This window comes from Pseudopipra pipra, chromosome 8 (genome assembly GCF_036250125.1).
Source record: "Pseudopipra pipra isolate bDixPip1 chromosome 8, bDixPip1.hap1, whole genome shotgun sequence".
Classification (NCBI taxonomy): Eukaryota; Metazoa; Chordata; class Aves; order Passeriformes; family Pipridae; genus Pseudopipra; species Pseudopipra pipra.
In genome coordinates, this window is record NC_087556.1 from 30,853,253 (window position 1) to 30,872,823 (window position 19,571).

At 52.8% G+C, this 19,571-nt stretch overlaps 2 protein-coding genes across 21 annotated transcripts in view; both read right to left on the reverse strand.

The window, feature by feature from the left end:
* Positions 1-217: 217 nt before the first annotated feature.
* DPYSL4 (dihydropyrimidinase like 4) lies at positions 218-13,143 on the reverse strand. Of its 2 annotated transcripts, none has more exons than XM_064663498.1 (14): positions 12,802-13,143; positions 10,362-10,450; positions 9,880-10,064; positions 8,924-9,088; positions 7,507-7,568; positions 7,334-7,414; positions 5,835-5,903; positions 5,629-5,749; positions 4,834-4,990; positions 4,477-4,618; positions 3,911-4,081; positions 3,223-3,402; positions 2,020-2,191; positions 218-1,203 (listed from the first exon to the last, which is right to left on the reverse strand). In XM_064663498.1, exons 1-14 carry the CDS (start codon positions 13,126-13,128, stop codon positions 1,112-1,114), a joined length of 2,013 nt encoding a protein of 670 aa, XP_064519568.1. In that variant the 5' UTR covers positions 13,129-13,143; the 3' UTR covers positions 218-1,111. The 2 variants fall into 2 exon arrangements, with proteins under 2 accessions (XP_064519568.1, XP_064519566.1); XM_064663496.1 differs by lacking the exon at positions 12,802-13,143 and adding an exon at positions 12,258-12,340.
* A 302-nt stretch (positions 13,144-13,445) lies between these two features.
* JAKMIP3 (Janus kinase and microtubule interacting protein 3) overlaps positions 13,446-19,571 on the reverse strand; it is a 69,775-nt gene continuing 63,649 nt past the window's right edge. For 17 of the 19 annotated variants that reach the window (XM_064663468.1, XM_064663465.1, XM_064663472.1 and 14 more), the window contains one exon: positions 13,446-15,084. The gene's annotated coding sequence lies outside the window, so the exon portion shown is untranslated. Of the gene's footprint in view, positions 15,085-15,870; positions 19,166-19,571 lie in introns of all 19 variants that reach the window. The other 2 variants (XM_064663462.1, XM_064663459.1) reach the window with 2 other exon arrangements.

The following is a 19,571-nucleotide window of genomic DNA, read 5'->3' on the forward strand; positions in this document are numbered from 1 at the left end:
CCCCGAGCCTGGCTGAGCTCACCCTGGGCGAGCGGAATGGCTGAGGAGAAGGGTGGGATTCTGCCTGGGGCCCACACAGCGGATGAGGAGCCTCTCCCTTTGTCCAAGGGGAGCACAGTAACCTGCAAGTCAGGACTGGATTGTACAATCCCCACACAGAAAAACCCAAAGGAAGAAAACACAAAAATAGACTCGGGAGGATCAACCACTGCCACCATTTTACGGTTTCCAACCAACTTTATTCCAAGCAAGGAGCAGACAGGAACGGCGAGCTGTTCCTGGAGGTACATGCATGGCTCTGTGACCAGAGGTTCGCTCTATGTACACACCTTTAAATATAATAAGCAGGTTATAATAGCCTTTATAAAAGAGTGTGCCATATGCACCCAACCTCCAAACGAGCCCTGGTATTGGGTACTGGACCCACACTCAGTTCTTGAAAAACTGTATAAATAGTCTGTAAAAACAAGGCTGACAGAAGGACACAGGCCCATGGCATGGCCGGGTCCCAGAGAGCCAGCACTGCTCTGCCCTGGGACATAGGGCCTGCACCTGCCCCTGGAGCTGTGATCAGCGAGGGACGGACAGACAGATGGACGGGGGTGGCTCATGAGTGTGGTGACAGTGGCTCCAGGAGTACGGCCAAGGCTGCTCTGGAGCACTGTGGACAGGCGGGATGTGACTGACTGTATGGAAACCATGGAAGTTCTCATCGGTTGGAAGTTCTTCGATGAGAACAGGCAGTGGAACGGGCTGCTGGAAAGGAGCGTGATTCAGCCAGGATGCGCCTTCATTTCTGCCCCGGCCCCCAGCCAGCCCAGCAGGGCTGAGCCCGCTGCCCTGGGGACATCATGGTGCCACATGCACGGGGAAGGGCTTTCCAAGCAGCTACTGAAGGAATACTGATGGGACAATCCAGGCTGGGAGTGCTACCTCGGGGGTCACTCTACTTTCTACCTACGAGGGAAGGGCTGGGACAGCTGACAAGCACTTGCTCATTGTCACCCTGCACAGAGGGCACCCACCGTCCCCTTCCCGGCTGGCCTGGCCCCGGTGGGACCCCGGTGGTGGCAGTGGCAGGGACTGGCACGACGGTGGCAGAGGGACAGCATCAGGACAGCGAGGTGATGTTGGACCTCCCGCCTGGCGGGGCCATGATCTTCTGCGCCGTGCGCCGGGCAATGTGGTCATCTGCCTGCGACCCTGGGGGACAGCAAACGAGGGGAGTCCCACTTTAAATGCACACACCACACAGTGTTTCCTCAGTGGGAAATACCAGCAATTTCACCATATATCATTTTGGGCACTCTGCTATCATAGTACCCTTAGGAATGGCTGTATTTGACTGAACTTCTTAATTCTGTATTGTGTCTTTCTGGAAAATGTTATAAATGGCTTTCTTGTAAATAAAGTTTGTATATAATAAAATGTGGGACTGTGTACATTTACCAAACAACATGGGATCCACCTGATCCAGTCAGCTAAAAAATAATATGGAAGTCATTTTAGGGCAGAGAATTGGCTTTCCAAGCTCCCGACAGCTGCTGGGCAGGTTTCTGCAGGATGAACGATGCTGAGTCACTGCCTGCTCACGAGGAAAGACCAGAGGGATTACTATTCTGATTCCTGGAGATGGAGTTATTTGGCCGATCTTTACAAACCCAGCCACTTCCAACCCCTGAGTTGCAGCTGGGGCTGAAGTCCCAACCCACCAACAGCCATGGCAGCATCCCATGGACCCAGGCAGGGCTGTAGTGACTCCATCACCTCCAGCCTCATCCTCCCCCTGCCCATGGTTGCAGCTTCCTCCCTCCATGGAGCAGCCTCGCAGCCCCTGCCGGGCTTTGTGCCTTGACACAAGTACTGTAAAATATTCCAAATCTATCGGTGCTGCACTCGGGCCCTCGGCTGCTGCCACAGGACAAATTGCTTTTCGCTGAGCAGAAACACAGTTTCTATTTCCCAGCCTTGCCTGGCCGCTCACATCCACCCAAACCAGTCCCCGGGCCCCCCACCTACCGGAGAGGCTGAACCCCGACTGGTGCAGGTTGCGCACAGGGACAGCCGGGGCTTTGCCAGCGCCAGGCGTGAGGCGCGACGTGGCCGTGGGCGCTGCGGCCCTGACACTCGCTGGCACCTCATGGACTGGCCCATCATACATCCCTCTGGGAACGCCATGGACCTCGGCCAGCTGTGGGGGGAGAGTGAGCACAGGGGTCAGGCACGAGTAGGGACAGGTACAGGGCAAGAGGGAATGGCCTGATGCTGTGCCAGGGGAGGGTCCTGTTGGATAATAGGGAAAATTTCTTGATGGAAAGGGCTGTTCAGCTGCCCAGGGCAGAGGTGGAGTCCCCATCCCTGGAGGTATTTAAAAGCCGTGTGGATGTGGCACTTGGGGACGTGGGTTAGTGCTGGTCTTGGCAGTGCTGAGGGATGGTTGGACTGGATGGTCTTAAAGAGGCTTTCAACCTGGCCTTGGACACTTCCAGGGATGGGGCATCTCTGGGTCCCATTCCTGTCCTGCAGGGAGCTGGCACAGCCCCATCCCCATCCTGCCCTGACTCCAGGCACCCTGGACACCCCCAGGCACCCTCAGGCACCCCAGAGCTGGGGGTCCTGCCTCTGCAGATAAGTGGTAAGTAACTGAGTCCTGCTCTGCCTTCATTTAGGATGCAGTATGGAACTGCCTGCAATAGCACAGGGAAAAGGGAAGGAGGGCAGAGCTGTTAAGAAGCTTTTTGCATATTTGCATGTCTTTGTGTCTCCTTAAAAAGCTGTGCCAGCACACAGGAGGATTTATCCTACTGTATTTCCAGTACCTACGGAACCTACACACCTCACTGCAGAGCAAACACTGGGAACACAGTAACAGAAACTTCTCTAGTACAAGTAGGAGAGGAATTCCTCCCTCTACCTCAGTAAACAAAAAAAACCCCTTTGCTATAAGTTGTATTTTTGCTTTCTAACATTATAATAGGCAAAGGATACTAATAAAACTGGCATTATGAGCTCTAATACTGCACTAGGAATTACTGATTGAGGTGCCAGGCCCCACACCACAGCAGTTACATGACAACACACAGACTTTCAAGGCCTAGAAAGAAATAACATTAATAATATTCCTATTGCTGTTGCAGGTTTGCCATCACAGTGACCTGAACACACTAATGTAAAGACACTGTGGTGAAAATACAGGATTATGGCAAATAAAACTCTCCTTACCCTGTTTCTTGCCTTTATCCTTTTATAAACAAAATCTGGGAACGTCTTTCTAGGAATGAAGCGACCCAACCCCTGGGTGACACACAGGTTTCCATCTTCAAGGACAACTCTTCCCTGGCTGATGACCACAGTCGGGACCCCGTGGCACTCAGTGCCCTCAAATATGTTGTACTCCACGTTCTGGAAAAACCAAAACCCGATGTTCAGTCCTGGTAGGATTTAAGAGGAGGAGGTGACAGCCAACAGTCCCCCCATTTCTGTACATGGCTCCTCATGCACCATCAGTCGGAACTAACTAAGCCTTCATATTCCGAATAAAAAGTTCCAATGGGATGAGCTGAAGCAAATTGGAATGGAGAAACTAAACCCTAAAACCACTCAAACTATAACAATAGTTCAATACTTAAACCAAGTTCAGCGCTTACCTTTTTCTAATCCACAGAGAATACACTGACCTTAAGATTTCCCTGCCTCAGAGTGGTCGCTCAGTACCAATGCCACCCTCTACAGCAACCAAAGGATATTTTCCTTGTATGTTAAAAGCAAATGCAAGGTCCTTCATCACTTTACTCACACAGAGAGCTCCTCGCTTGCTGAACGATCTGACCTTTCTGAGGACATGCATTGCTGTCCAGCTCTCTTCTGATTCTAAACCCAGCTCCAGGAAATAATTTTAAAAATATTTTACCAAATTGTGGGTTTTTGCTGAGATGATTTTAGTAGCCTTGGGATTCCACACGACCAAGTCTGCATCAGCGCCCACAGCGATGCGCCCCTTCCTAGGGTAGCAGTTGAAGATCTTGGCAGCGTTGGTGCTGGTCACTGCTACAAAATCATTCTCATCCATCTTCCCAGGGACCTGGGAAGGAGCAGGGAGGAAGGATCACACATGGAGATGGCCTTGTGCCCACCACAGGCACAGTCCCTCCCCATGACTGGGGGAACTGCTGGACCCACCCACGTGCCCATGTGGTGTGAGAGTCTGCACTGCCTCAGGGTGTGGTTACAGGGGAAAGGGGGGAGCTGAGCCTTGTCCCTGTGGGCTAAAGGATACAAGAGATACGTTTTTCCTGAAATTTAAGGTAGACGCTGTGAAGGATTTGTGTGTCACAGTCTCTCAGCAGCAGCTCTCTGAAGTTGTGTCTAGACGGTGTCACCCTCCCGGCTGGTCTGAATTCAGGAGGCTGTGACAGCCCCGAGCACAGGCACAGCTCACGTGTGTTCACACCCCACCTTCGCTCTTCCAGCACCTACCACACACTTCTCCCAGATGATCGACATCCGCTCCTCGATGCCGTTGGTGCCCTCGGGGATGAGGGTGAAGTTGTCCTTGCCCACGGCCTTCTGTGCAGTGGTGAAGGTGCAGTGGGCACTGCCAGTGACCTGCAGGTCCCCGCTGGGGGAAGGACAGGGCAGGGTCACGGGGGGCACTGTTGGTGCCAAGGCCACCTCCCTGGCCAGGATATCTCCCCTCTCCCAGCAGACTGGGAAGGGCACCCACGGCTTTTTGGGCTCCATGGGCAGTGCCACTGCTGGAAATGGCATCAGGATGGATCCAGGCTGGAAGCAGTCAGAGCAGGTATGCTCAGGCACCTGTGACACGGGACTCACCTGGACAGGAGAGTGGTGAGGTGATCTGGCGTGGTGGGGTCGGGGCTGATGGGGGGGGACGTGACAAAGGCGGCAGCTTTGGCCCAATTTTTGCTCCAGTAGTGAGATCCATCAGTGCCCAGGCTGGCAGTGATGGGCTCCCCGAACACCACTGTGCCTGTGGAGCAATCGGGAATGAGGGCAATCACACCACATCCCACGGGCCTCTCACACAGCACAGACATGGACACGGTAATGACACACGACAGTTCCACTTATTTCAGCATTCCCAGTATTTCAGAATCACATTAATCCTTTAGATTATCTCAGATGACTGGGAAATGCTGTCAAAGCAAGTTCTGGATGTGTCTGTTCTCTCCTTACACTAGACGCATGTTCCTACAAGCCTTCCTTTAAACTAAACCCACATCCCTCTGGCAGCTGCCAGGCTGGGAGCAGAGGTGGCTGTGCCCCCTCTTCCACCCTGCTCCCAACAGGATCACTCCCAGCCCTTCCCACTCCGCCCCTAGTCAGAATTTGGATCTTGCTCCAGATGTCCTTTTCATTAAGTTCATGACAAATGCTCACAAGTGAATTACTCTGTTTCTCATGTGTCACAGTTTGGAGCACATCCCCTCCAATCTTCCCAGCTCCAAGCAATTAACTCTGGTATATCCTCCCAGGGAAACCAGCTCCTGAGATTCAGCCCCCAGGGCACAAGAGAGCTTGGGTGATAACAGTGATCAGCCCTCAAAGTTACAGTGAGATTCCTGGCTGGATTTAGAGGCTCAATTAGCTAACACAGACCAGCTTTACCTTTCCTCTTTGCCTGGGCCAGGACATCAGCGGCGCCCCTGCTCATGACTTTGGTGATGTAGAGGGGGCAGTTGGCCTGCCTGGCGATGGTGATGGCTCGGTACACGGCCTCTGCCTCCACCTGTGGGGACAAGAACGTGGCACAGGTGTCTCAGGGCCTCTGCACGGTGGGACCGGGAGCTCAGTGGGAGGGCTGGCAGTGTTACCTCCTCAGGGCGGCTCAGGACGTGCCCCTCTGGCCCCGTAATCCCCAGCTCCAGCAGCCTCTTCTGCTCCTGGATGGGTGAGGAGGAAGGAAAGAGCAGTCAGTCATGGGCACAGCCCATCCAGAGCACCACGGGACACAGAGGCACCTGAGGGGCTGAGGGACATTCATGAACCTGCCCAGGTGGCACCATGTTCTTGGAACACCCCACATACCACTCCCAGAGACCGTTCCTGTGCTGGGGAAACATTCCTGGATGGGAACTGCTTCCCGCACACCTGGGCCTGCCTGGAGCAGCTCAGGAGCCCACTGAGGGGACAGAGATGGACACAGAGCCTGTCAGTGGGGTGCAGCAAGTGCTACCTCTCCCGAGCATTCCCTGTCCCTGTGCACTTCACCACATGGCACAGAGGAAAGGGCACCTGTGGTGACAGATGCTGGGATGAGCTCTGGATGCCCCAGGTCACTCACGTGGCACCTGAACGCAGATGTCCAGCCCACCCCTCACCCTGTCCCTCTGTGCTGTTGTGTATCATGTAACCTCCCACTCAGCTGGCACTAATGCAAGGACATTATCCAACACCACAGAGCAGATCCCACAGGATCCTCTAAAGGACCCTCTTAGAGGATGTTTATTTCTCTGTATTCTGGTCACAGATCTCTGAATTTGTCCCCAGGGCTCCAGTGTCACCACACTGGCTGGCAGTTTACAGAAATTCTGCTGCAGTTACTGAACTGCCTGGGGTCATTTTATGCTCCACAGTGAGATGAGGAACAGGTTTCTCAGATAAAATCCCGGGAGATGGGAATTAGCCTCTATCCTGTTTGTTCAAATAAGCCCCTTTGAAGGATTGGATTCGGCTTTCAGTTTAACCTTCCTCCCACACCAGACTGAACACTGGTGTGACTGTGATCTGAAGGAATTGCCAGTCTAACTCCTCCTTGTGTATCTGACTGCAGGCTGGAGCCAGGATTGTCTTTTCTATGGGTAAAAAAGAAAAATAATGCCCATGAGCAGAGGCTCGGACACTAAGGAGTTCCCAAGTGCCAGGGGTGGATTTAAGCACTAACAAGTGTCATGAGTGTTATAGCAAAATATTCAAACCTCCTGAGCTTCCCAAGTGCCCCAGATTTCTAAACAACACAGATAATATGATAAAGCATCACTTAAGGCAGTCAGTCATCCCTTAGGAACCCCCAAACCGCCTGCTGGGAACCATACAGATTCCTGTGCTGGAACCCACGTGCATGTGAGCATCCATGAGGATGCTGATGATTCCACAGGAGACCCCGATCCTCTTGCACATTCCTCTGCCTGCACACATTTCCACGCAGGGTCCCACCAGCCCCTTCCCTCCAAGGCTTTGGGGCACCAGCTCACACTGCAGGGTGGGGTCAGGGATTCCCCTGCCTGGTGCTCTGGTTGTGGTGCCCTGGTTGTGGTGCCCTGGTTGTGGTGCCCTGGTGCCCCTGCAGTCTCAGTGGGCACAAACACGGTACCTCCTCGATGATGTCTCCGTTCTCCGCATGCACTTGGGCAATGGCCCCCAGGTCTCGAATGATGCAGAAGATCTCGTACATCTGCCAAGACACAGCGAGTTCCCAATGTCAGATCCATCCCTACCCATGCTCAGGGTGAGGGTAGTGACTTTCCCTGGATGCTGCTGTCCTACCTGGGCATCAGTGCACTGCAGCTTGTCCTTGTAAGCCATGAACACCAGGAAGGAGTTCACACCTTGAGAAAAGAAAATGATGGTCCCACTGAGAACTCATTGACCTGGTATGGGCTGAGCAGGGGTGGTTGAACTGAGGGGTTGTGCTGGAGAGGGTTAGACTGGAAGCAAACCAAGACCAAGGGCTGAAGTGAGAAATGTCCCCACAAGAACTGACCCCAAAGCTTGGGAGCTGTGAAAGACAATAAACCCCCATCTTTGGGTGCATCTGAACCAAAAAAAAAGAAAACCCCATGGTCCCTGTCTAGGTTCAGGTGCCCTCTGTGACCGTATCCAAATGCGCAGTCAGCTGCCTTGCTCCCAGGCTGGGTTTTCTTCCAGTGGTGGCTTCAGCCTATGATTTATTCTCAACTTTGGGCAAGGGCCTGCAGTGACAGGACACAGGGAATGGCTTCCCACTGCCAGAGGGCAGGGCTGAACAGGATATTGGGAAGAAATCCCTCCCTGTGAGGGTGGTGAGGCTCTGGCCCAGGTTGCCCAGAGAAGCTGTGGCTGCCCCATCCCTGTAAGTGTTTAAGGCCAGGTTGGATGGGGCTTGGAGCAACCTGGGATAGTGGAAAATGTCCCTGCCCATGGCACGGGGTGCAATGAGATGAGATTTAAGGTCCCTTCCAGCCCAAATCATCCTTTGATTCTATGAATTGCTGCTATATTTTATATTGAGGCAACAACTAATACAAAACTACCATCAGATGACAAATACAATGTATTTCATGTGTATTCCAAGCTCGGAATAGCTCCATTACATCAGCCACTCTGCATTTTAATAGGAAATTCACTGCGAATTTCTATGGTAATTGGCCAATTAAACCCTTGCTTGCAAGACTACAAATTACACTGAAGTCATTTAGCCCCGCAGTAGCATATCTGAAGGAAAACGTAGTCCCAAACATGGCAATGTGTATTAATGAATGCATGAATCCCTGCTGTGTGGCCTGCTTTCCAGCAAACTACGTCCTGTGGATACTTCAGGATGTGCAGGAATCACAGGAAAAACGGAGCCTCTACGGAATGCCTAAAGCTGAGTTTTGTTCACCAAGTCCCATCCTGGAGGTTTTTATTTAAACATTTTTTTTGTACGTCAGGCAGTCCAGACTGGGGTGCCTGACCCCATCCCTTTAGTTTCCAAAATCCCTTTCCATGACCAGGCTGCCAACTGCCCGAAGGTGAGGGCACACAACCCAGATGTTACAGCAGGAACCTGGTGCCAAGATGGCCAAGGACGGGGCGGTCCCAGCTCCGCAGGAAGGATGATTCCCTCCATGTCCCCTCCACTCCTGGGACCAGGTGGAGCAGCAGTGACATCACCACTCACCCCATGGCCCTGTGGTGACCCCACGGCTCCCCCTGCCCTTACCCTTGTCCTTCACCAGGGCCTCCAGCTCCTCCCTCAGGCTCTCGTGCCAGCGCGGGATGTCCACGTGCAGGCCGTAGTCGCAGCAGGCCTGGCCGTTGGCGTGGCCACGCCACTGCTCAAAGGCGGCCACGAGGCTGGTCCCGGTGTCCAGGCACACGTGGTCAACTGGGGAGACACTGCACAGCGTTAGGGAGGGGCAGGGGGCACCCAGGGGCACCACAGCTCCCTGCTGTGAGAAGGGGTCATTGCAACACCAGTTCATTTTATAGCGCTGGTTAAACACGATGGGTAATGAATTTCCCAGAAAAAGTGATATAAATGGAATAAGCAAACTCCAAGTTATGGCTACTCTGCCTTCTTTTCACCCAGCACAGCAGTGGGAGTGGCTGGTGACCAACCCATGTCCTCACATACTTGTGCTCTGGGGCATTTCCCAAGGGTAGCGCCCACTGCCCATCACATCCCTCAGCTCTCCTCCTGTTTCCTGCAGGACTGGCTGCGGGGTCAGTAGGGAGCTATGCCAGGACTGTCGAGACTGGTCCTGCAGTCAGATACTACAGTGGTTCCTGGGACCAGAACAGGAACAAAACAGAAGTCAAAATTATTTTACATTAACACAAAAAAGGAACCCACAGTCAGAACTGAGAAACTCAAAAAACACACTTGCAAAGCTGTTCAAAACATATTAAAAGGTGTTTAAAGTGTTCTTCTGTTCTGTTCTCTGATGAGGTGAGCCAGGAGTGGCCATGTATTTTTAATACATGTGTGCAGCAAGGGAAGCAGGTTCTGGAAGGCACATAACACCTTTAACTGGGTTCGTAGTGCTTTGATTTCTCCAGCAGAAATTAACATTTCTGTGCTACGAGGGTAAATATCTCTGCACTGGTTCCAGGCCTGGTGTATTTTGCTAGACAACGTTCTGCTTAGAAGCCTTGTAGGAATGTGCTCCCCCTTACTGATCATGGTGGTGCCTCCTGCCAGCGCTGCCTTGGTGCCCTGGGAGAAGCCGTCGGCCGAGCTCAGCCCCAGCACCGGCGCCTGCAGCCGCGTGTGGGCGTCGATGCCCCCCGGCATCACCAGCTGCCCATAGGCATCCACTGTCCTGGTGCCACCAGGGACAATCAGGTTTTCTCCGATTTGTCTGAAAAGGAAATCAAGATCTCCTGTTAACTGGCAACAACTTTGAAGTGAAGATGCCAAAAAAACTTCTGTCTGCAAGGCCGGGTTCTCCCCAGGCTGCCGGTGCTTTGGAAGTCTTTCCAGCTGCAGAACTACACCAGTGTAGCTCTTTCTTGATACTACTCTAAAAAGCTGCCTTTTTTTTTTGAAAAGGGAACAGATTTCCAAGAGAAAAATGATGAGAAGGAACCTTGTTCAAATCTCACAGCACTGTATCATTCTAAGAAATTACATTACCGAATATAAATTTTTAACTTACTTTATTAAACCGTCCTCCACGTAAATGTCTGCATAAAATGACTGATCATCGTTGACAATTTTTCCTCCTTTGATTAGAAGCTGGTCACTCTAATGGGAAAAAACCATTATTTTAAAGATTCCTTTATTTAGATGCCACTTTACTCATTCTGAGCTTTATTAAGTCTAGGACTTAATATTTTCCCTGCAATCACACCAGTTTAGTGACTATGCAGACTATTCTACAACTGCATTTGCAAAGGGAAACACATAAATTTGTCATTTGGAGGAGCACAGATCCCTCAAGGAGCCAGGGGAGCAGAGGGAGCACCAGTACCCCCAGCTCCAAGGGCTGAGCCACGTCTCTTAGCTGTGTTCCTGCCTCCTCTCTCAGCTCTGGGTACAGAGACTTCTCAGTGCATCTCATTAACCTGGTAATTTATTGCCATTCATTAGTTTTCACAGTCTCGTTGGATGCAGATAAAGCCTCGAGGACTCGCCTCACTTCAAAGCCAGACACTGGCACAGTTGTCAGATTTGCAGAATCTTTACCCAGAATCTTTAACTAGAAAATTTAGGAAGCAGCAGCGCTGATGTCAATGTGGAGCTGCAACCTAATTTCAGAGGATTCCTTTCCTGCTCTCTGGTGTTGCTAAAAAAGCTATCAACAAGGCTGAAATAAGCAACACAAAGAGCATGGCCTGGGCACAAAACCAGCCGAGGGAATCCCGAGCACGTGGCAGCACAGTCTGGAGATGCTGCACCACACAGCAGATGAAAAACTGCCTGGAAACATTTGGGGGTTGTTTAAAAAGCACCGCTGTCTTAAAAAAAATAAATTAAAGAATTATGTTGTGTTTTTTGAACTATCAAAGATTTATCGTGTCTTTATTGTTTTCCCTTGTCCCATAACATCAATCAAAGAAGCCTCAGTGTTGCTGCCCCACAGAAAGCCTGACGGCCCCTCCCTCCCCTTGTGGGGCTCATCTTCACCCCATGCCCACCCCTATCCTCACTCCGTCCCTCATCCTCTCCCCCATCCCCATCTTCACTCCAGCCTCATCCTCCCCCCATCCTCATCCTCACCCCATTCTCATCCTCATCTCATTCACATCCTCAACCTCCCCCCATCCCCATCCTCACACTCATCCCGTCTTCACCCCCGCTACAGCCCCTCACACCCAGGATCTGCTCCCCCAGCCCAGTAACGCGGCTGGTCCCCGGCTCCCGTACCCACCGGGATGTTCCCAAGGGAGCTCTGCCACGAGCCAGCACAAGGAGTGGAAAAAACAAAACAAGGCATCGCTATCGAGGGATTCTTCCCGACTCCTGCTGGGAAGTGCTGGCGCCGGGAGGAGGGAAATCCCTCCCACACAGCCCGGCCGGGGAGCGCCCGCGGCTCCGAACCAGCGGCAGCGCCGGGAGAGCCGCGGGGAGACCGGGGGGTGCGGGCGGGGACCCCCGGGCTGGGGCGGCGGGATCCGTGCGGGGAGCAGGGACACGGCGGAAAGATGCTCACGCTCCCCAAGCCCGTTCCGCGATAAAAGCATTTCCAAGCACATTTCCCTCCCCAGCGCCGAAGGGAAGCCGTGTCGGCGGCGGGGCAGCCCCGCGGCCGCACCGAGGGGCGCGCCCGCCTTTGTCCCCCCGGGGCGGCCCCGGGACAAAGCGCCGGGTCCGGCCGGGCCGGCAACAAAGGAGCGGCGGGGCGGGGGACCCGCACGGCGCGACCACCCCGGGCACGGGCCGGCACCGCCGGGCGCCCACCCTGGGGGGAGCAGGACCGCCGGCGCTGCCCGGGGTGCGGGGACCGCCCGCCCCGCTCCATCTCCGCCGGCCGGGGGGACCCGCGGCCCCCGGCCCGGGCTCGCAGCCCCCGGGGGACCCGCACCCCGCGCCCCGCACGGGAGCCCCTCACCGTGGTGCGGGTCGCGCTCCTCTTGCCCTGCTGCGACATCTCCGCGCCGCCGCCGCCGTGTGCGGGGCTCGTGCGCGTGCCCGCGGCTGCGCGTCCCCGCCTACGTGCGCGCCCCCCGCCCGCCCCGGCCGCGCTCCCGGAGCCGCGGACGGAGCCGGGGATTGCGGGGGCCGAGCGGGACCAAGCGGGGCCGGGCCGGTCCCGCAGCCCCCGCCGGTCCCGGGGCTGGCGGGGCCGGTGACAGTTCTGTCCCCCGAGGGAGAAGCGGCCGCTCGGTGCCCTCGGACCGAACACTCCACAAACCCCGCTCGCCGAGCTCGTCCCAGCGCCTCGTCCCGGCGCGAGGCTCCCGCGGACCGGCGGGGTTGGAACGGGACGGGAAGGGACGAGATGGAATGGGATGGGATGGGAAGAGACGGGACGGGGCTGAACGGGACAGGAGGAAACGGGACCGAATGGGGCTCCCGCTCGCCTTCCCTGCGGGGTCTCGGCCGAGATGGCTCCGGGAGGTGCCCCAGCCCCTGTCCCGGCGCAGCCCCGGTACCTGCCGGCAGCCGTCGCGCAGCTCCGCCGGGGCGGCGGCTCTCGGGAGCGGCGCGGCCGCGACGGGGCGGGAGTCAGTGTCCGGGCTGGGTCCCGTGTCCGGGCTGGGTCTCGAGTCGGGGCTGGGTCTCGGGTCGGTGTCGCGGCGGTGGCCCCCGACGGGTGTCCCTGTTCCGGAGGCAGCGAGCGAGGCGAAGTTCAGAGTCTTGTTGTCGAACGCATCCTCCACGCTGCAGAACATCCCGCCGCGCTTCTGCCGCGGCCGCGGGCTGCCCGCACCCAGCCCCGCAAAGCAGGCGGGCAGAGCCTCCTCCTGCCGCCCCGACATGGGCCCGGGACCCCCGCGTTCCCCTGGTGCCGGTGCCACTGCGCTCCCGCAGCCGGCTCGCCCTGGGGAGAAGAGCCCAGCGCTGCGTTAAGAGCCGCCCAGGGACCCCCCCGCCCCTCCTGGTGCCCATCCACCCGTGCCCATCCCCACGAACGACCGGGAGGTGACATCTCCCAGCGCCAGTGACGGCAGAGACAGCGCGGTTGGCCCCCCGAACGCCCCCCCGGCCCTCCCACCGGCCATCTCCCGGTGCCCCAGGGCTGCCAGTGTCACAGTCCAGCTTCCCCATCGCCTCAGCCCCAAACCAATTCATCCAATTTGAAGGTTTAAAACAGATCTTTTTATTAAAAGTTGACAATAATTTATGTATTTTACAAAGGAATAGAAAGTCTGTCCATATATATCATAGGAATCACGATACAAAAATATGTGTAAAATTCTGTACTCAATCGCTCCAGGCCCTGTTTTTGGGCTGTTGCAGCACTGAACCCAATGTTCTGTATTTTGGATATGATTTTGGGGTTGGATTAGAGGACACAGGTCACACCGGCCAGGGGACCAAAAAACTCCATTTTCTCCGTGTTAATGTTTTGCATAAGTTTACAATAATCCCTTTTTATAAACTGTACAACACATCATACAGGGTTGAATACACGTATTCACAGGGCAATTTCCTGAGTCGAAGCTAAACCTGTTCCTGTGCACACACACGCTGCTGGGGCCAAGGAGCCGGTGCCGGTCCAGGGGCATTGACTCTTCCTGGTCAGGAATTCAGTTCACAAGCCGTGTAAGGCACTCAAGGAATCACTGAAGGCTACAGATATTATAAAGCAGAATACTGGAAATAACAGCCACATCCTCCAACAGCTTGAACAAGAAGTCCAGGCCTGACACACACATGGCGGTGGGTTTGGGGTGAAGGGGTGGCCCCCCCTCCTCCTGCTGCTGTACACCCGCACCGAGGGGCTGCAGGAACCCCCCAGGTGAGGGCACTGTCCCCTCACCGTAGTCCTGTGGCTTGGAGACCGTGTTTTAGAAGATGCACCAGAGCCAGAGGTGAGGAGGGAGCAGCTGAGACCCGACACAGCTCATCTCATGGACAGCACCGGCTCCAGCTCGGCCCCAAGCCACGGCCAGGGACTGATCAAACAAACTCATCACACAGAGCCCAGAGGGGTCACAGACAGAGACCAAGAACCCAGCGGAATCCCTTCCTGTGGAGTCAGGGAGCACATGGATGTCAATCCCTTTGTGCATTTATACAGAGCAAACAGTTCCGAAAACATTATTGGAGCCATTTTTTCTTTCCTATGTACAAATCTTCTTACATATTTATATTGACATATAGATAAGCACAATCCCTTATTTACACACAGATCTGTCCTGTACAGTTGGCTTTGTAATTAAAACCCCCAGGATTAAGGAAGTCAAGTTAATGGGAAAACAGAACTGATACTTGAGACAGAAACACACAACAGGCAAGAGCACAGCCTGAGTGAAGAGCCATGTGATGGACCCAAGTCACTTCCTAACACACACCTCAACCATCACCTGCAGGGCTTCCAGTAAATACAATATTTTAAGACATGAAGTGTTTCAGTAGAACTCAAAATGGACCTGTTTTAGGTGAGAAATGCAGAAGCGAAAATGCAGCTCATCCTGGAATCCCAACACTGGTATCAGGATCTGGTAGAATTGGAGTTTGTTAAATTAATTTCATAATATAATCATTTGCTGATATCAAAATCCACAACCTTTGCCTTAAAGCATTGCATCCATCCAGTACCAATATCACATTTGAACAACTTACTCGGTTTCCACAGCTGAGCTCCCTGTGCTGGGTTAAAAGAGGTGGTCAATGTACAAGTGTGGGGAGAGGGTTTAGAATTTTAGTATCAAGGGGTTTTCTTCGTAGCTTTACAAACTCCAGCCAAGCTTTGGAAGCAGTGCAGGTACCTACAGAACAAAATAAACACAGGAATTAACTACAGCTGGGCTCCTCTCCCCCACATGGGATTTTCAGTTCCATTCCATGGGCTGTGCTGCATTGTGTTATGCAGCTCTCAGTTAAGTCTAAGTTGGCACAGGCTTAGCCAATTGCTAGATTTTCCCTGAAAAAAAAGAGGTAATTTATTAAATGTTAAATGTACTGTTTTCTCTAGGCTGTGCCATATATATCATATAATTCATGTTCCTTAATCAACAGTCCCCTAACAGTTTTGGGTAACACTCAGAATATTGTGATGATAGTGATGAATGAAGAATTTAAAGTTTGCCTCATCTGACAAGCTCTGACAGGACAAGCTGATAACCACGGAGCCAAATTCCACCTCCTCAGGTGAGGAGAGATAGCACGAAGGACATGGTGCCCATAGGTGGGAGGGTGGTCCTGCAGCTGCCCTGACCCTTCCTGTGCACCTCCTTGGACCTATCTCTGTGTTCTCTATTTCACACTCAGCTACAAGACCACTGCCAGATGGAAGGGGAATTTCTGGGGCAGACACATGGGAAGCAGAACAGTTCAGCCAATGACTAGAAAGGAGAGAACTCCCCATTCCCTGACCCTTCTCCACCCCCCTTTCCCTGTCTCTTCTCCCCCCAGACCTCATGAGCAGCTGAATCCCCCCTCCCCAGCACAGCCCCTGCACTGTGCAGGGAATGAATTAACCCTTCCCTGCCTACTTGGCCAGCAGGTCAGAGAATCCCAGACTGGGTTGGGCTGGAAGGGACCTTAAAGCTCACCTTATTCCACTCCCTGCCATGGGCAGGGACACCTTTCACCACACCAGGTCCTGGAGGTCAGGTGGCCCTTTCGTCCCTCCCCAGTAGGCCCTAGACAGGGACACACTGCTCACAGGGGGACAGTAACACCCCAAGAATTCTCAGAAGCAATTCCTGAAAAGACACAGAACTTAAGAGAAACCAAGAGTAACTAACACCGGCTTTTCCAGATGCCACTTTGCTTTATGCCCGGCTCTGTCACTGCTCATGGCACCAGCAGTGCCAGGCACGGCGGGGCCGTCACAACGGGTTTGGGTGAAGGCAGACGCGGTGCCTGCGCTGGGACCGCGGCGCTGCCACTTCAAATGTCACTCAGTGCGCCCGGGGCTGCCCGGGGCTGGCCGTGCCTCAGATAAAAGGCACAGTTACCACTCTCTCACCCCGCAATCTCCTGCCAAAGAGGGATTTTTTTAACAGAAAGCTGTACAAATGGGACAAAAGCCTTTCAGAAATGGTAATGGACGGAGCGCTAATATTTGTGCATCTGAGCGTTCACAGCTTGTGGAAAACGGCAGCTTTACTGGATAGAGCAGTGCAGGAATGCAATTCCTCAAAGATTATGGGTCACATTTCATATGGGAGAGGAATCATAGAATCCCAGACTGAGTTGGGCTGGAAGGGACCTTAAAACTCACCTCATTGCACCCCCTGCCATGGGCTGGGACACCTTCCACTATCCCAGGTTGCTCCAAGCCCCATCCAGCCTGGCTTAGAACACTTCTAGGGATCCAAGGGCAGCCACAGCTTCTCTGGGCAACCTGTGCCAGGGCCTCACCACTCTCACAGGGAAGAGTTTCTTCTGTACAACCAACCTAAATTTCCCTCTTTCAGTTTGAACCCATTACTCCTTGTCCTGTCACTACATTTCCCGATGGAGAATGATCACCTTCATCAGCACAGCCTCTTAGCAAGGCTGCAGTGGAAGGAGACATATGTATATAAATATACATATATATGTTTCTTTCTTTATAACTGGTGCTAAGGGGATTTGCTGGGTTTGTTTAAACACATGACCCTGAGCTGGAAATCCCATTTCCACACTCTTGCCATCTGTGTGCCCCAGCGAGGGGCTGGTGGCAGTGGCTGAGCCCACCAGTGGTGGCAGTGGTGGAGCTTGGAACCCAGTTTGGAATCCAGCTTGGGACCTATGAAGTTATGGGGGTTTACAGCAGATAAAGATCAGGGTACTAATAGTTATGGATCTTTCCATACTTACGGAAATCACACCTGCAACCCCAGCTTGGACTCAATGCACCTGATATGATTTTTCGTAACACCTGCCTGTGTGAGCAGGATGAGGAGGTGAAGACCACTCAGGTAATTATCTACTCAGTGAAAATTAGTCTCTGCAAAAAGTCAGATTCTGACTGCATTTGAGACCACACACCCATGGCTTCTGTGGCAGGAGGAAGGGTTACTGGCTCTGAGAATCTCAGCAATCAGCAGCCCTTCATTGTCAGTGGGTTACTAAATTCCTAATTTTTACTTAAGAGCTAAGAGCACTGTTTTGCAGGACATCCCAGTGAACATATGCAATGGTGTGCTTTGTTTCTGACCATACTGACTTGGAAAATTCTGGGGTTTTCCTGCCTTAAGACTGTCATATCTACCAATGGAAGGAAAATTACTGACCCGACCCATTTATGCTGACAAACCCTGTGAGCTTAGCAGGAACTGCCCACAAGCATAAAAGCACTTCACCTCATTAATATTTATGGCCTGGAATCTGAAATGCCCTTCCTGGGCCCCCAAAGCTTTCCAGCACCTCCAGGGCCTGGGGGGAGGCTGGAGCTGGGCTGAGGATGTCAGGCACTGCTGGAGCCTGTGCCCCTCACCTCCACCACTGCTCTGCCAGGTCAGGACTAACAGGAACAAGCAGCACAACTGAGTTTTAACCATTTCTGGTCACTTTTCTACACAGTTTTGTGCCATAAGCAACCCACAGGTAGGGCAGAGCTGGGTTTCTGGCATCACCCTCCTGCACTGCAATCAGAATGCCGGGGGCTCTGTCACCACAATCAGGCTTTACCTGTCCCTTCCCAATGAAGACAGGAGGAATTCTGACACAGACACGCTATAAACTGCTTCTGCTACAGGATAAAATAGTGCTGGTCCCTTGAGGCTTGATAGCGGGGCTTTAAAAAGCTGTTTCCTTCCATTACAAATCATTTATTTGTGATAAAATCTTGATACTACTCATTTTGCACATACAAATATATGTGCACGGAAGCCTACGGCATTTTCTTTTCATGTTGGACTTTGAAGCAGTGTATAACAAAGAATGGGCAGAACATTTATAATTAAAACTATTTAATGACTCCTACCCCACCCAAAAAGCAGCATGTGTGAGCACAGCCCTGGTTCTTGTGCTCCCAACCAGAACAGGTAAAACGGATCTATTTTAACTCTGCATTGCTTTCACAAAAATGGCTGATTCTGCACTGAAAACTGTTAGTTTTGTCCTTTAGAAACCTGGTTTAGGTTAATTGCTGGTATCATCCCCTAATTATCAGGGGTATTTCATTTGGGTACACGGTGCTTATGAGTGAATGTGATACACTTATATATACTTTTCATGTAATTTGTAAATCATATTAAAATGTTTTTTAAAAAGACAAATCTCTTAGAAAACAGTCATTATGGTGATGGAAAACACATACAATAGCTATAAAATATATTTTCATGTTGTGTAATACATAAAATGCTGGGCAATATCCCTATTTTTTACACACATAAACAGCATCAATTTGTTTTCCAACTAAATAAAATAAGAGAAGAAGAAAGAGAAGCTGTGGCTGCCCCATCCCTGGAAGTGTCCAAGGCCAGGTTGGATGGGGCTTGTGAGACAGTGGAAGGTGTCCCTGCCCATGTCCGGGAGTAGAATGAGATGCGTTTTAAGGTCCCAAAAACCATTCTGGATTCTAATTTAAAATATTTGTCTTCTCTATTTGCAACTATGGGGATTTTATAAATGTCACTGTCAGTTAAGCCTTAGAGAAATCTCTGTTTGTAAGGCCTGGGCAGCGAATTCATGACTGGAATCCCTTATGGCACCTGCGTCCATCTGCTGCCACAGCTAGAAGGGCTGGAACGACCCTCAGGACATAAATCCTTGGGCTGGGAGTGTCTCCAGGGGCAGCTGGGATCAGGAATGTGGTGTTTGAGGGGCTCCCGGGAGAACTGCAGACAAAGCAGCCATTCAGCTCCACTCAGCCTGGGCAGATGGGGATGGATTTTCTGTCCTTTCCCAATGGACCTGCGGGAACAGGAAGCAGGTTGGTGGCAGCAACCGGCGCCACCAGAGGTCCCGGGGCAGGGAGAGTGGGATGGTGGGATGGCACCTCTCCGGGCTCACCTCCAGCAGCCCTCCCTGCCCAGACCTGCTCACATGCAGGTGTCACACAATCACAGCATCATGGAATATCCTGAGTTGGAAGGGACTCACAAGGACCATCCAGTCCAACTCCTGGCCCTGCCCAGGACACCTCAAAAGTCCCACCCTGTCCTTGAGAATGTTGTCCAAATGCTCTTTGAGCTCTGGCAGCCTTGAGGCTGTAACCACTGCCTTTCTCATGACTTCTGGTCTCTTCCAAAACATATGCTCCAATGCCAAATCCATGGCCAGGTCTCCCCTACAGCGTGAAGTCATAATTACACAACAC

What these genes read in the sequence shown, in the direction of transcription:
- DPYSL4 (XM_064663498.1), bottom strand. Translation starts at nt 13,128, where the DNA reads ATGTCGGGGCGGCAGGAGGAGGCTCTGCCCGCCTGCTTTGCGGGGCTG. An exon ending in GGCCCTGGTGAAGGACAAGG is followed by an intron (nt 7,569 to 8,923) that starts GTAAGGGCAGGG and finishes TCTTTTCTCAAG; the next exon opens with GTGTGAACTCCTTCCTGGTG. An exon ending in GGCCCAGGCAAAGAGGAAAG is followed by an intron (nt 4,991 to 5,628) that starts GTAAAGCTGGTC and finishes ATTGCTCCACAG; the next exon opens with GCACAGTGGTGTTCGGGGAG.